Source organism: Monodon monoceros, unplaced genomic scaffold, assembly GCF_005190385.1.
Source record: "Monodon monoceros isolate NGI ecotype Baffin Bay Population unplaced genomic scaffold, NGI_Narwhal_1 Super_Scaffold_18, whole genome shotgun sequence".
Classification (NCBI taxonomy): domain Eukaryota; kingdom Metazoa; phylum Chordata; class Mammalia; order Artiodactyla; family Monodontidae; genus Monodon; species Monodon monoceros.
Window position 1 is genome coordinate 139,409,658 of NW_021703774.1, and position 15,343 is coordinate 139,425,000.

Sequence of the window (15,343 nt, forward strand, 5' to 3'; positions counted from 1 at the left end):
TATAATTATTCGTGAACCTTCCCCTGTTTACCCTCCTCTACCACTGCCAATTTACCTATCAAAAAATGATGCTGTTAATGAGGGATGGTTTGCCCCAGGGCCTTCCCAGGCAGTCCTTGGAAGAAATTCAGAGAAGTTAAACTGTTCGGCCTGAGGTTACACATCTAGTTATTACAAGGAAGAGGATTAACATTACTAGGATGATGATGATGGTGATGATTATTAGGGTAACGTTTATCAAATGCCCATTGTGCTAGGTGATATGTATTCATCATTTCATTTCATCCTTCCAGTAATCCAACGAGGAGGTAGTTTTCCTGTTTTGGAGATAAAATTGTTCAGTGTTGAAAGAGTTCAAAGAAGTTGCCCAAGGGCACAGAAATTAGGCGGCAGACCTAGAATTCAGACCAAGTTGAGTTGTTTGTGTTTGAAGCTGTACTTTTTCCCTGTACTGTTTTGCCATCAGGATGGAACAAGGACTAGAATCCAAGCTGTTTGGCTGGTAGATGAATGTCCTGGACACAGTACACCATGGAGGCGATGCTACCAGGCAGTACTTCTTTTGAAGGCCAATTTAACACATTTTTTCAAGCAGTGCCCTCATCATTTATACTTCAAGTATAAATAAATATTCTTCTCCCTTTTTACACTGTAGAGTGCTTTGTTTTTATTTAGTTCTTAGCTCTGTAATTTGATACTTGGTTTATTTTTAGGCGAAATCCAGGTAACATAAAATGAACCATTTTACAATTACGTGGTGTTTTGTACATTCACAGTGTTGTGCAACTACTACCTCTATCTAGTTCCAAAATATTTGTATCACCCCCAAACCCATTAACCCATTTGTATCACTCCCCCAACCCCCTCTGCCCCCCACCATCCTCTAGCAACCACTGTGCTTTCTGTCTCTGTGGATTTGCCTGTTCTCGATATTTCATACAAATGCAGTCATACAATATGTGACTTTTGTGTCTGGTTTTTTCACTTAGGTTCCTCCACATTGTAGCATATATCATTACTTCATTCTTTTTATGACTGAAATATATTCTGTTGTATGGATATATCACATTTTGTTTATGCATTTGTTAATGGGCATTTGGACTGTTTCCACTTTTTGGCTGTTGTGAATAATGATAGAATGAACATTTGTGTACAGGTATCTATTTGAGTCCCTGTTTTCAGTTCTTTTGGGTATATAACTAGAAGTGGATCACTGGGTCATGTGGCAAATCTGTTTAACTTTCTGAGGAAGCACCAAACAGTTTTCACAGTGTCTGTACCATTTACATTCCAATCTGCAGGTTACAAGGATTCTCCACATCCTCGCCAACACTCATTTTTTCTCTTTTTAAAAATGATAGCCATCGTAGCGGATAAGGTGGTATTTCCTTGTGGTTTTGATTTACATTGCCCTAATAATGACTAATGTTGTTGAGCATCTTTTCATGTGCTTGTTGGCCATTTGTATATCTTCTTTGGAGAAATGTCTAATTCTGATACGTTAAAATATGAGATACTATTTAAATGTTTTGTAAACAAGATTATCAGAACATCCTGTGGCCTGAGAATTTTCAAAAATAAGATCTTAAATATCTGAACTCCAATTCTGTCCCAATTAGACCATAAGGTGGAGATTTGAAAAAAAAAAGGGGGGGGTGCTTTTTACCTCCCAAATACTAAAGAAGAAATTGAGGCAGTCTTATATCTTTTTGTTGCCTAATGAATTAGCCCCTTAAGAATAATTTAATAACTAAAATCTCTGCTTCCTCTGTTCTCACACTGACCAGGTATTTACTTAGAAAATAAAATGATCAGTTTAGCTTTAGAGGCAGGCTTTGAAAACTTGGCTTTAAATGATCAAATATTTGAATTATTTTACTTTTTTCTTTTTGACATCACTGAATCTACAAAATTGCTAGGGATTGGTTTATCTGTTTTAGTGACTCAGGAAGAGTCAGTTAATTGTCCTCCCAGTTCAATTCAGTCCACATTTGTAGAATACCTACTATGTGCCAGGCACTGTGCCCAGTCATCACATGAAGAGTCCCCTGAAAAGAAATTTGTCACCCTTGCAGATTATGTTACAGAAAGAAGATACAAGAGGATAATTTTCCTCAGTAGAGCTATTTTCTTATTCCCGTCCTGCCTATTATTATTTCTCTCAAGGCTTCTAGCTATGTTATAAATCTCAGAACCCAAATTAGGGTAATGGTAGCAAGAGGGAAGTAAAACAAGAGCATTTAGCTTGCAAAGGCTTTTGGCCTTTTTTGAGGTCCATGACAGTTCCTGGAGCAGATACCTTAGCTCCCTTTCCCTTTCTTTCTTCTTTTATGTATAGTCACCTCTTTTCTTTCCTCCTTCCCTCAATATATCTGAGGATTATATATGATAATAATGTAGTTAGAATAATGCCTGGCATATAGGAAACATTCACTGAATGTTAACTGCTATTAATTATCTATCAAGTGCCAACTTGGTAGTGTTAACTTATGCTGGAAACTCAAAAATTAATAAAACAGTATTCCTGCCCTCAGTGCTCAGTCTACTCTGAGAGAGAAATACGTAAATATATGATTAAATAATACAGTGTGAATTGAACACAGAAATGAAACCATTCAACCCAGGGTGAGGTACCTGTGAATGCCTAGACACTTAAGTTGAACCTGAAAGATGAGTGTGATTTTGCCGAAGGAGGAGTGGTGAAGAATTTTCCAGGCAAAGGATAAAGGATATGCAAAGTGCAGAGAAACATGCAAAGCCTGGTCTGTTCAGGGAGCTGTGAGAGGGCTTGTATGGCTAGAGCATAGCGTATATGGAAGGCGGAAGTGGGTAATGAAGCTGATAAAGTAATTGAGGGCACCTGTGCTAGGAAATTGAGACTTTATCCTGAAGGTGTGGGGAAATCATTGAAGGTTAGGAAAGAGGAGTGTTATGATGTGATTTTCATTTTAGAAAGGTAATAAGTCTGACACTATGCTTTTTTTTTTTTTTTGCGGTACACGGCCCTCTCACTGTTGTGGCCTCTTCCGTTGCGGAGCACAGGCTCCAGACACGCAGTCTCAGCGGCCATGGCTCACGGGCCCAGCCGCTCCACGGCATGTGGAATCTTCCCAAAGCCGTGTCCCCTGCATCGGCAGGCGGACTCTCAACCACTGCGCCACCAGGGAGCCCTGACACTATGCTTTTAACAATAGAAATTTGATAACAGCAGGATGTAACTACAAAATCTCCATAAAAATAGCCCCACCCAAATCATTTGTCCCTTTCTTTTAGATGAAATTTAAAACACTTTAAAGTAGGACTAGTTTAACACATGTCTTTCCTACAATATCTGGCCCAGTGATTACTCAACAGAGTCATTGCCTAAAACTAAGCCAAGGTACCAAGTGGTGCAGAACAAAAAGTTCTATACCTAAGCCTCTAAGACAGATGATTAGTTCACGTGTGTCTAGAGTTAGAAATCATTCCTCCGCATTTCCTAGATACCTGGAAACCTGTCCAAGTATGTAATTCTCTTGCATTCTTACATTTAATCAAATTATTTTTATCTATGATATGAACTCCCTTTCAAGACCTCTTATTGTTAGCCCATGTAAAATTTGAAATATGCTGCCACGAGACCTTTGACTTTAAACCTTTCATACTGATGTCGGAGCTAGTTTATGGCTTCTGATTTTTTTGTATGTAATAAACAAATCAGTTACTCTTTCCATCTGACCTTTTACTGAAGCTCTCCCTAGACTTAGGAACTTTAAAATCTCATTAGGGTTTTATTCTCTACTTACTAAAAGTTAAAAATTAAAAAGGCTGAAACCAACATTTATAATGATTTTAAAGGGTCAGCAGACATTTTCTGTGAAGTGTCAGATAGTAAATACTTTCTACTTTGGAAGCCATATACTCTCTGTCACAACTATTCAACTATGTCATTGTAGCACAGAAGTAGCCATAGATAATTCATGAACAAATAGGCATGGCTATATTCCAGTAAAACTTTATTTACAAAAATGGGCTACAGGCCAGCTTTGTCCCAAAGACCACAGTTTGCTGACCTGTGATTGAAAGTAAGCTTCCTCCTCCTGTCTTATCTGTCTGTCTTCAGGAAGGAATCCTGACTGGAGAAGTGGCCACAGAATGTAGTATTTAGATTCTATCAAACACCATTACATCATCTCTGTTGCATGCGTGTACACACACACACACACACACACACACACACACACACACCAAAAAAATCTCCAGAGCATTTAGCTTGACTTTCCATGTAAAAAGGTAGGTCCTGGTCCTAGTATTTAACTATTTTTCTGCACCAGAGTGGATGAACTTTCCCCATTTATGGCTTTCCTGCAGGCAAAAATAACATCCCAACCACTTGTCACTTAAGCAGTATACATTACTTTTAAGCAAAGCTTCTTAAGCAGTGCTTTGCTAAATTAAATGTGCATAGGAATCACATGGAGAATTTATTAAAATTCATATTCTGATTCAGTCAGTCTCGGGTGGAGCCTAAGATTCTACATTTCTGACAAGCTTCCAGTTGATTTCAGTGCTGCTTGTTCTTGGACCACCCTTTTGTTAGCAAGGTTCTAAGTACTATTTCTGTTATTACAACCCAGTCATCCAAGGTCTTACCACTGGATCCACAGAATCAAGAGCTGGTCTTCTTCAGGTGAGGTGGCATTCAAAGCTGTGTTTGACTATGATGACTTCAGTCAATTTGTTTGTTTATTCAGTTTGGTAGTTTCTATAGAACTAGAAGTTACCATTTGAAATGGTCCTTGGCAGCTTATTCTTACTTTCATCCATACTGGAAAATTCGAAAACATTATCTCTTTGAGTATTGCTCCATTCTTTATATTCCCTTCTAGGGTTCCTAGCAGATGCATGTTAGGCACTCTGATTATATCCTCCATGTCCACTTAACTTCTCTATTATATCTTATTTCTCTGTGTCTCTCCATGTTGCAATTTAGGTAATTTCTTCAGATTACTTCCACTTTATTAATTCTCTCTTCACCTGTGTCCAAGCTGCTGTTTAATCCATACATTAATTTTTTCAGTATTATTAATCACTTATTTTCTAAAGCTATATTGAAGTATAATTATATAAACTGTACCTATATAAACTGTCCAGTTTTTAAAAGTTTTGACATACATATACGCTAATAAAATCTTTACCACAATCAAAATAGTGAACATATCCATCACTCTCAAAAGTTTCCTCATGAACCTTGTAATCCCTTTCTTCTGCCTCTACCTCCCAACCATTCAAGTCCCATGCACCCACTGACCTTTCTGTCACTATAGATTTATTTGCATTTTCTCAAGTTTTATGAAAAATTGAATCATACAGTATATACTCTTTAGTCTGACTTCTTTCACTCAGCATAATTATTTTGAGGTTAATCCGTGCTGTGGCATGTATCAGTAATTCATTCCTTTTAATTGCTGAGTAGTACTCTGTTGTGTGGACATACAGCACTTTTACAAATTTTTTTTGATTCTAGTAATATTTTTTAATAGAAGCAGAATTCACGTAGCATACAGTTAATTATTATAATGTGCATTATTCAGTGACATTCTGTGTATTCACAGTGTTGTGCAGCCAGCATCTAGCAATACTAACAATGCTACATTTAAGAATAATTTCACATTTGCATTACAATTTTTTGCATGAGTGCCTTTTTAAAAACAAGTTAAAGAAAATACAGCAAATAGCTCAGCTTACACAGTATTGTTCTTTCAGATTAGCTCATCTCTCTCTCTCTCTCTCTCTCTCTCTCTCTCTATATTAAACTGTGGCCTGCCTCTATAACCCCACTACTAGTGTGATGCCTAAAGTAAAATTGGTGCTTAATGAATATTTGTGAGAAGGAAAGGAGGGAAGAGAAATAGAAGAGAGAGAAGTGGGGAGGGAAGGAAGGAAGTTAGCTGGTTCAAGAAGTCCTCTCACAACAGGTGCCACATTTTGTGGCAGGGATCCCTGTATTTAATGGCCTTTCGTATCTGCAACAGTCTGTTTTAAAACAGAGCTGTTTACTTAGAATGCTTTTATTACAAACTGTATTTGTGCTCAGAGAGGGCTTCCAGCTGTGGTAGCTTTTAGAAGGTCCCTTTGTGTGTGTACATAGTGTCATAACGGGTCGTTTCTGCCCAGCCAGTCAATTTCATTGACTCAGATAGGGCCACTTTATGAATGAGCTATATCATTTTCCTCCTTAATTTTTACTCTAGACAATAAATGTTTTATGCCTGGAAAGACGGTTCATTTATTCAACAGATGCTTATTAAATACCTCCCAAAAGCTAGGCATTGTGTGAAACACTTGGAATACAGAGGTATGTAATATAGACAAGATCCGTGCCTTTATGGTGCTTACAGTGTCATGGGGGACTCTCACATTAAATAAATAATCATATGATAATTGATACAATTGTGATAAACGTTTTAAAGGGAAAAGACAGAATGCTACAAGAGAAATCTAAACTAATTTGAAAAGGTGGAGTCATGAAAGTATGTTACAATTAAAATCCTAAACATCTTAAATATTTCCCTACTTGAAATGTAAAAAGATAAGATTACTCCCATAGGTTGTTGATAATATTAGGAATATCTAAATTTGGAAAGATAGAGTTGTTCAGAGAGGCACAGTTTCCTTAAAAATTCAATTCTTTAATTTAATAAATGACTGAAAAGGGAGACAGTGTTTACCCAAGAACACACAGCTTACTACTAGCAGGGCTAGGAGTTGAACACAGGTCTTCTAATCTCCTCATTACCTCTCCTTGGTGACATAAAAAAATGAAGACATTATACATCAACTATAGATCAGCCATGGCCAAATGAACTATTAAGTGTCCAGTCTGTACAAGCTTGTATATTGAGTGGGCAAAGGTGCTTACAGAGTAAATGCAAATGCAAATATAAAGGAAAACATACAGAATATGTCCTATCAGGCTGATTGTATCTGGTCATAGTAAAACTGTAGTATATAGCCCAAAGTAGGAAATACCCAGTTGGAATCAGTGAAAATATCTTTAAAGGAAGATGCTTCTGTTGCTTTAAAATAAAAATACTAATAGCTAAGTACGTCTCCAAGTAGGAGTTTTTAAAACCTGTTTTTATTCATGTGTCATATTACATGACACGTAAATTATCTTGACTACTTTGCAGCCTAAGTGGTCTCTCAGGTTAAACATTGTTCCTGATATTTTGCCCCAACATATAATTTCTCTGGCATACTCTTTTATCACAGATGGTATAGCAATTAGCTTCAGGCCAACAACATCTAATTTTTCCTAATTTTTTATTTGAAAGATTAGGAATCAATGAAATGCTACTATTTATACCAGAGATTGTGGACTTAATGGAATCATTGAAACCAAAAGGAGTATGAGGCTTCAAGGAGAAGGCCAGTCTTGAATAGATATCAGAGGGAGTACCTAAGACAGTGCTGAGCATACACTCAGCCTGAGCAAGCATATATTGAACTGAGGAGACAAAAAGAAAGAATTAAGTTAAACTATATGAAATTTCCATTTTTATAGGTCAAAACCAGTCAGGTATCGGTAACTTATGTATGATTCAGCCTATTGTGCAAAATGACCAGAAAGGGGACTTCCCTGGTGGCGCAGTGGTTGAGAGACCGCCTGCCGATGCAGGGGACACGGGTTCATGCCCCGGTCCGGGAGGATCCCACATGCCACAGAGCGGCTGGGCCCGTGAGCCATGGCCGCTGAGCCTGCGCGTCCGGAGCCTGTGCTCTGCAACGGGAGAGGCCACAACAGTGAGAGGCCCGCGTACCGCAAAAAAAAAAAAAAATGACCAGAAAGGGAACCTATACTCTAATGTCAACAGGTGTGGGTATTTATTAAATTTAAGGACATGTATATTGGCTATACTCCAGAATTTAACAAATAAGAAATCCTGGTAGTTGAATTAACTTTTAATTTTATATGAAATCACAATTTAAATGTACGCAGATGGCATTATCACTTCAGACACTAAAAATATTCTAAAAGATCTTCAACTTATATAACTTACATTATCCACACTTCATGAGTGTGAATGTTGTCGGGATATACTTATTTGATAACCAAGCTTTAGTGGTGTGATATGGACTAAAGTTAAGCAGGGTATTTTGCTTTCAGCCTCTTTCTGTGCTGACCAGATTACTTCCTTGTCCTTTCCTCTCTCCCAGTCCTTAGTCCCAATGCTGATAATCTCCAAGTTTATCTTAGAAAAATCAGGAGTAAAGGAGAAGGGAACTAATCAGTGAAAATGAACTAAATGTCAGGTACTTTGCTAGACAGTTTATATATCATTTCATTGAATTCTCACAACCCTATGAGACAAATGTTATTTCTTTTTTACAGTTGAGGAAACTGAGACCTAAAGAGATTAAATAAGTTGCCCAAGGTCACACAATTTGTAAGTGGTAGACTAGGCTTCAAACATTCTTATTTTCACTATCTACTGTGCTACTCACCTTATTATTTGTGAGCTTATTTGTATTGTACACTTTAAAAGTGTCTTGTTTAATTATAATAAATTTACACAGGAGTAAGACAAGGGGATTATTATTGTTTTTTTCTTTAAAAACAGTAATGTGGTAAAATGCATTTGAATATTTTCCTTTCTTTTAAGGACGAACGAGAAGCCAGAGAAAATGTGAAGAGAGAACAAGACGAGGCCTATCGCCTTTCACTTGAGGCTGACAGAGCAAAGGTAGGTTTGGTCAGGGAACTTCTGGGATAAAGAACTCAATCCTAAATAGTCTTTCATTATTTAAATGCCAGCCCTTTAATCATTTTGAAACCTAAGAGAGTTGGGTTTGCAGTGGAGAAAGCTAGTTTCAATTAACAGAAAGAATATAATTCTACCTCAGGTTCTTAAAGCATGGTTCATTTTGACAAGATAAATTTTTTCAAGAATCATGAGAAGTGAAAACAAAAATGGGCCTAGTGTTTACTTCATTTGTTTTTAATCAGTCTGTGGTAAAATCTAGCAATGTTTAAAAAGCTCTTCAGGTGATTTTAATGTGCAGTCAGGGTTGAGAACCACTGACTTATTTAATGCTTCTTGAGCATTAAATGCTTCTGTACTGGGCATTGAAGGAGAGGAAAATGAATAAGCCACTCTTTCTGCCTTCAAAAGAAGGTTCACATTGTGCTGCAGAGTAGATTCAGTCAAGAGCACAGATAGCTGGAACACTTAGGCAAGGATCCTAAATGTTGTAAGGGAAGCACTGAGTTCTGTGAGAGTTCAATGAACAGGATTTTCAGTGGAAAGTTTTTTCCAGCTTTTTTGGAGAGCCAAGAAATGGGAATGTACTAGGCAGGGTTTCATAGAAGAGATTGTATATTTGAACTGGATAGAGAAAGGGGGGCAGGAGAGGAAGTAATGTATGCTAGCAGCAAGGAGCCAGAAAGCATGGGTTCAAGATAGAGGCTGATGTGAATAGAGTTTTGATATTTGGGTACAGGGGAGGTGGCAGAAAAGACCAGAAAGGAAGACCAGAGAAAGATCTGAAGGATCTTGAATGCTACACTACCCAGAGCTACCTAAATGTTTGAATAGGAACCCACCATGATCATAGAGGTATGCTTTGTTGTTGCTTTTATTTCCATCCTTGTTCCAGAGAGAAACACTTTCATTACCACAGTGTACCTCTGGGCCATGCTGAAAATGAACTTTTTTTCTTTTCTTTCTCTTTTATTTCTTTTCTTTTTTAAAAAAAGTAGGCCAGTGTTTATTAAGTGTTGGATTCCTTTCTCTTTTATCAACAGAGGGAAGCTCATGAGAGAGAGATGGCAGAACAGTTTCGTTTGGAACAGATTCGCAAAGAACAAGAAGAGGAACGTGAGGTAGAGCATAATTTTTAGAAAAGTTATTCAAATGCTAGGTCTATTTCCATTGCATTTGATACTAAGGATGTTAATATTTCCTACAACTTACTTCTTTCCACTTTTCCCAGATTCATTTTGATATGGAAGACTAATTTTCTTTAGAAGAATCATTCCCAATCTATTGTGTTGAACTCTTAGAAAATTTGAACTTGTAGATTCATGGTTTTCTATTCTTTCCAATTCCTCTCCCCTTTCTTGCCTGACAAATATTCCCATCCTTCCTAAATATTGTCTCACCCAAAAAACACAAAGACTGTATTTTCTCCCCTTTTCCCAGGCTTTACTTTACCCACCAAAAGACACTGGGAGTTACTTCTGCAACATCTTTCACTGGGCCCCTATATGTGAGAAATCCATTTAGCTTGGCTGATTTTTTTCCACCCTGAGTTCAGGTCATGTCTGTGACAATATAGAGAATTTTTTCATTCACTCATTTGGCAAATATTTTTTTGACTACTTAGTGTGTGCCAAAATCTGTTAGGAAGTAGGGATACAGATGTGGGCCCTCTGCTCCAGGAGTTCATAGTCTTGTAAAAATAGAATTACAGCCTGCGCGTCCGGAGTTTGTGCTCCACAACGGGAGAGGCCACAACAGTGAGAGGCCCACGTACCGAAAAAAAAAAAAAAAAAAAAAAAAAAATAGAATTACATACTGTATATAAAAGTTATTATAGAGATTTACCTAAAGTGCAATGGGAAAAAAGAGAAAGGGTGTCAAATGACTTCCTAGCATGACTCACAAAAAACGGCTTTTAGAACTTTTTTCTAGACATGGGATTAATGGCAAAATTCACTTATAAATAGAGGAAGCCATCTAACAAGTGATAGAAAGACCTGGAGGGCCCTAACTTGGGCTGATGAAAACTCCATTAGTCATCACTCTTGGTCAGAGGATGCCACCTCGTAACTTATTCAACAAATTTTTTTAATTAAAGTATAGTTGGTTTACAATGTTGTGCTAGTTTCAGGTGTACAGCAAAGTTATTCAGATATATATATATATAATATATATTATATATACTATATATTATATATATCTATATGCTATACAGTAAATCCTTGTTGTTTATTTTATACATAGTAGGGTATGTCTGTTAATCCCATACTCCTAATTTATCCCTCCCCACCTCTAACCCCCTATGGTAACCATAATATTTGTCTTTCTTGGTCTGACTTACTTCACTTAGTATGATCATCTTTAGGTCTATCCATGAAATATTGCAAATGGCAATATTTCATTCTTTTTTATGGCTGAGTAATATTCCATTGTATATATGTAGCACATATTTTTTATCCATTCATCTGTTGATGGACACTTAAGTTGCTTCCATGACTTGGCTGTTGTAAATAGTGCTGCTATGAGCATTGGGGTGCATGTATCTTTTCAAATTAGAGTTTTCGTCTTTTCCAGATATATACCCAGGAGTAGGATTGCTAGATCATATGGTAGTTCTAGTTTTCGTTTTTTAAGAAACCTCCATACTGTTCTCCATAATGGCTGCACCAATTTACATTCCCACTCTCCCAGTGTAGGAGAGTTCCCTTTTCTCTACACCGTCTCCAGTATCAGTAAATGATTTTTGAGCAAGAACTATGCTAGGCACTGAAAGAGAAACAAAGGATAGTAAGACATTTTCTGCCTGCAAAGAGAGATTACATCTTGTAGGGAAGATACAACATGTCTACAAGTAACAGCAAATCAAGGAAAAACGTGCTAAATAATATAACAGAAATAAAAGCAAAATACTCAGAGTTCAGGGGCAAAGTAAAAATCTTTCACAGCTTTTGGAATTCAGTCAACACTACAGAAGAACTGATATTTGAGCCAGGTCTTGAGAGATGTGTAAGATTTCACTGTTTGGAAATCAGAGTTTATTCATGTTCAAACACTTATCAAGTGCCTATCACACAAGTACGAAATACTATGCCTGACAAACTCTAGTATCTGTCCATGCTGAGGACTCTCAGTAATGGAAGGTAGAAAATATTTTGTTGAACATCTTCTGTGTATCAACTACTCTGCTACCTGCTTTACCTATGCTTACTCATTGACCATTAAAACAAGCTACAAGGGAAGAGATTTCTCTATTTTTTTTTAAATTATTTTTATTTATTTATTTTTGGCTGTGTTGGGTCTTCGTTGCTGTGCATGGGCTTTCTCTAGTTGCAGCAGGCAGGGGCTACTCTTCATTGCAGTGTGCAGGCTTCTCATTGCTGTGGCTTCTCTTGTTGTGGAGCACAAGCTGTAGGTGCACGGGCTTCAGTAGTTGTGGCTCGGGCTTTAAAGCGCAGGCTCACAAGTTGTAGCACAGGGGCTTAGTTGCTCCGCAGCATGGGGGATCTTCCCGGACCAGGGCTCAAACCCGTGTCCCCTGCATTGGCAGGCGGATCCTTAACCACTGCGCCACCAGGGAAGACCCAGTTAACTTATTTTTATTTTCCTTTTGAATGATATAAGAATTTTAAGGCTATGAATTTCCTCTGAGCACTGCTTTAAATGAATCCCAGAGATTCCAATATGAATATGAAATTTCAACAATTGTTTTCTAGATATTCTGTAGTTTTCATTATATTTCCCCTTTTACCTGAGAGTTGTTTAATAGGGTTTTTGTTGTTGTTGTTTTTTCTCCAAAGGGAGTGACACCAACTTTGAAAATTGTGTTGAGATTTTAGAGAACATATATCCCAATTTCTCTCACTCATGTTAATTGAGGGAAATTTTTGTTTTCCCTATTGATGAAAATTGCGAACACGGAAATGTGAAAGTAACCAGGAACACAATATAACTGTGAAGCTGAGCATGCTAATACCAGGCTTACATGTCTAAGGAACCTGCCACAGTTCTAGGAACAAAAAGGTTTTAGTGAATTTCTGCCACAGGCAGGGACATCAGAGATCTTTAAACTCCTTCCACTGTAATATCTTGAATGTGAAACAACGTAATGCTAGATTGAGAACTAGAGCCCAACTCTAGCCATGAGATCTCCCAACAGTTTACCCCACCTGTTTGAGTCTGTGCCACGTCTAGGTCCAGAAATGTGGACTTGGCCAAATCTCACAGCAGTTTAGTGGCAAAGCTGGAACTAGGACCATAGTCTCCTGCCCCCAATAAGCCTGATATTTTAATTTCTTTCCATTCCATTTTTTTATTGTAGCAAAATATATATAACAAAAATTTGCCTTTTTAACCCTTCTTAAGTACAGTTAAGTGGCATGAATTACATTCACAGTCTTGCAACCACAACCATTATTTCCAAACATTTTCATCAACCCAAACAGAGTCTTTCCTCCATTTTGTCCTTAATATATTATCCAGAATTCTACAAAATCTTCAGTCATTTCTACTTGGGAAATGTATGTTCTCTCTCTCTTTTGTGCACTCGCGCTCTCTCTCCCACTCTCTCTCCCTCTCTCTTTCTCCACCCTCATCTGTGTGTGTGTGTGTTTGCGTGCACACGCGTCTTTTGCAAATGCTTCTAATAGCCTTAATTCATGCCCTAGAAAGGAATCACAAATACCTGAGCCCTTCAGTAAAAAATAAATTACCTTTCTTCTCTGTGTAGTTACCTATCAATTTAATGTGTCATCAAGGTGGGATTTATTTTAATTAATTGCTTATTGGGCTAATAATAAGAAAATGAAAAACACATAATTCTGTTGTCCAAGCATTAGGCTTAGTTAATAAATGGGCAATAGCTTTTGATGAGTTTCTAGGAAGCAGCAGGTTTTTTCTCGTCTCTCCCTCCCCCACCCCCCACAATTCCATCCATCAACAGTTTGACACCTGATTTTTGCCCTCTTTAGGCCATCAGACTCTCCTTAGAGCAGGCCCTGCCTCCAGAGCCAAAGGAAGAAAATGCTGAGCCTGTGAGCAAACTGCGGATCCGGACACCCAGTGGCGAGTTCCTCGAGCGGCGTTTTCTGGCCAGCAATAAGCTCCAGATCGTCTTTGATTTTGTAGCTTCCAAAGGATTTCCATGGGATGAATTCAAGTTACTGAGTACCTTTCCTAGGAGAGATGTAAGTTCCCATGCCTATCTCGGGAAGTGTGTCCAGATGGGAGATAGCCCATCATTAGGGCTGGACAAAGTAGTCCAAGAAAAGTGCCATGGCACAACTTACCACAAGACCACACACTCAGGAGTCCTTCTTTGTTCTGCACACCTTTCTCTCCTCAGCCTTTGGAGAAGGTATGGCTTCCCAGGCCAGCAGACATGTGCCTAGTAGCCTAGGTAAGAAATTAGGTACTAGGTCTTCCTTCCTAGTTGTTTCCCCTATTCCAGCACTCATACAGGCTTTCCCAAGATTTCATCTCTGTATACCTTAGGGTAGATCTGAGAATTATGTGCTTAACAGCTTAACAGTCAGATCAGGGTCAATGATTATAGGTTCATGAACAAGTCATGCTAAACCAAGAGTATTTTGTGATTTGACAGTTTTTACTAGCCTGGGAAGTCAGGGAGGGTGAACTATATTCACTGTGTATCTGTATTTAAGCAAGGCTTTTGATAGTCTCTCATAGTATTCTGGGGAAAAATAGAGAGATGTAAATCGACAGGTAGATTCATTGCTGATTAAATGGATGTGTCCAGAAACTGTTGACTAAGAGACTGCCCTCTCCCTGGAGGGAAACAAGAGGCTCTATATTTAATTCTTTATTACTCATCACACTTATTGGCAACTTAAATGAAGATGTTATCAGGTTTATGGATTATGAAAAATAAGATTCAAGAAAGCCTTAAAATAGTGAAATAATAGGCAAAAATGAACCTAGAAAAATTTTACAGAAATATATAGACATAGAAAGAGATGCCTGCATAGTCTTAGAAAACCAATTGCTCAAGTTTGGGATGAAAGAATCCTGCTTTAGTAGAGGTTATTGTGGTTGAATTAAGCTGAATATACATTAATAATCTGTTGTGACTCCCAACAAAAAGCCAGCTGCATTTTTAGAGGTATAATCCCAACAAGAGAATAACAAGTCGTAGTCAACTGTTTACAAAGATAAACGACCCCTGAGTAGTCCTTAGACTCCATGCTGAAACTCTGTGCTGTCGCCTGAAGAAACAGGAGATTGGGAGTTCCCTGGCAATCCAGTGGTTAAGACTCCACGCTCCCAGTTCAGGATGCACAGGGTCGATCCCTGGCCAGGGAACTAAGATCCCACATGCCGCATGGCATGGCCAAAAAAAAAAAAAAGCAACAGGAGCTTATCTAGAACAGGGCTGGTAGGAAGGGAAGGGAAGTGGAAATCATATCATTTGGGGAAATATTTTCCTCTAGAGAAGGCACAGCCATGGGAGATGTGATTTTTGTCTTCAGCTACTTGAAAGCCTGCAGTGAAAAAGAGGGATCTGATTTTGTGCAGCTTCAATGATAAAGTGGGACCAATAAGTTGAAAGTTATTGGGAGGCAAATTTGGCCCAATGTAAGAAA

General features: G+C 38.0%; 1 protein-coding gene across 1 annotated transcript in view; it reads left to right on the top strand.

Annotated features, from left to right (window-relative positions):
- The window catches only part of FAF1 (Fas associated factor 1), a 476,898-nt gene that overhangs the window by 421,846 nt on the left and 39,709 nt on the right, over positions 1-15,343 (top strand). The window contains exons 19-21 of the mRNA XM_029230785.1: positions 8,646-8,726; positions 9,788-9,865; positions 13,712-13,927. Of these exons, the coding sequence (XP_029086618.1) occupies positions 8,646-8,726; positions 9,788-9,865; positions 13,712-13,927 (375 nt within the window). The remainder of the gene's footprint in view (positions 1-8,645; positions 8,727-9,787; positions 9,866-13,711; positions 13,928-15,343) is intronic.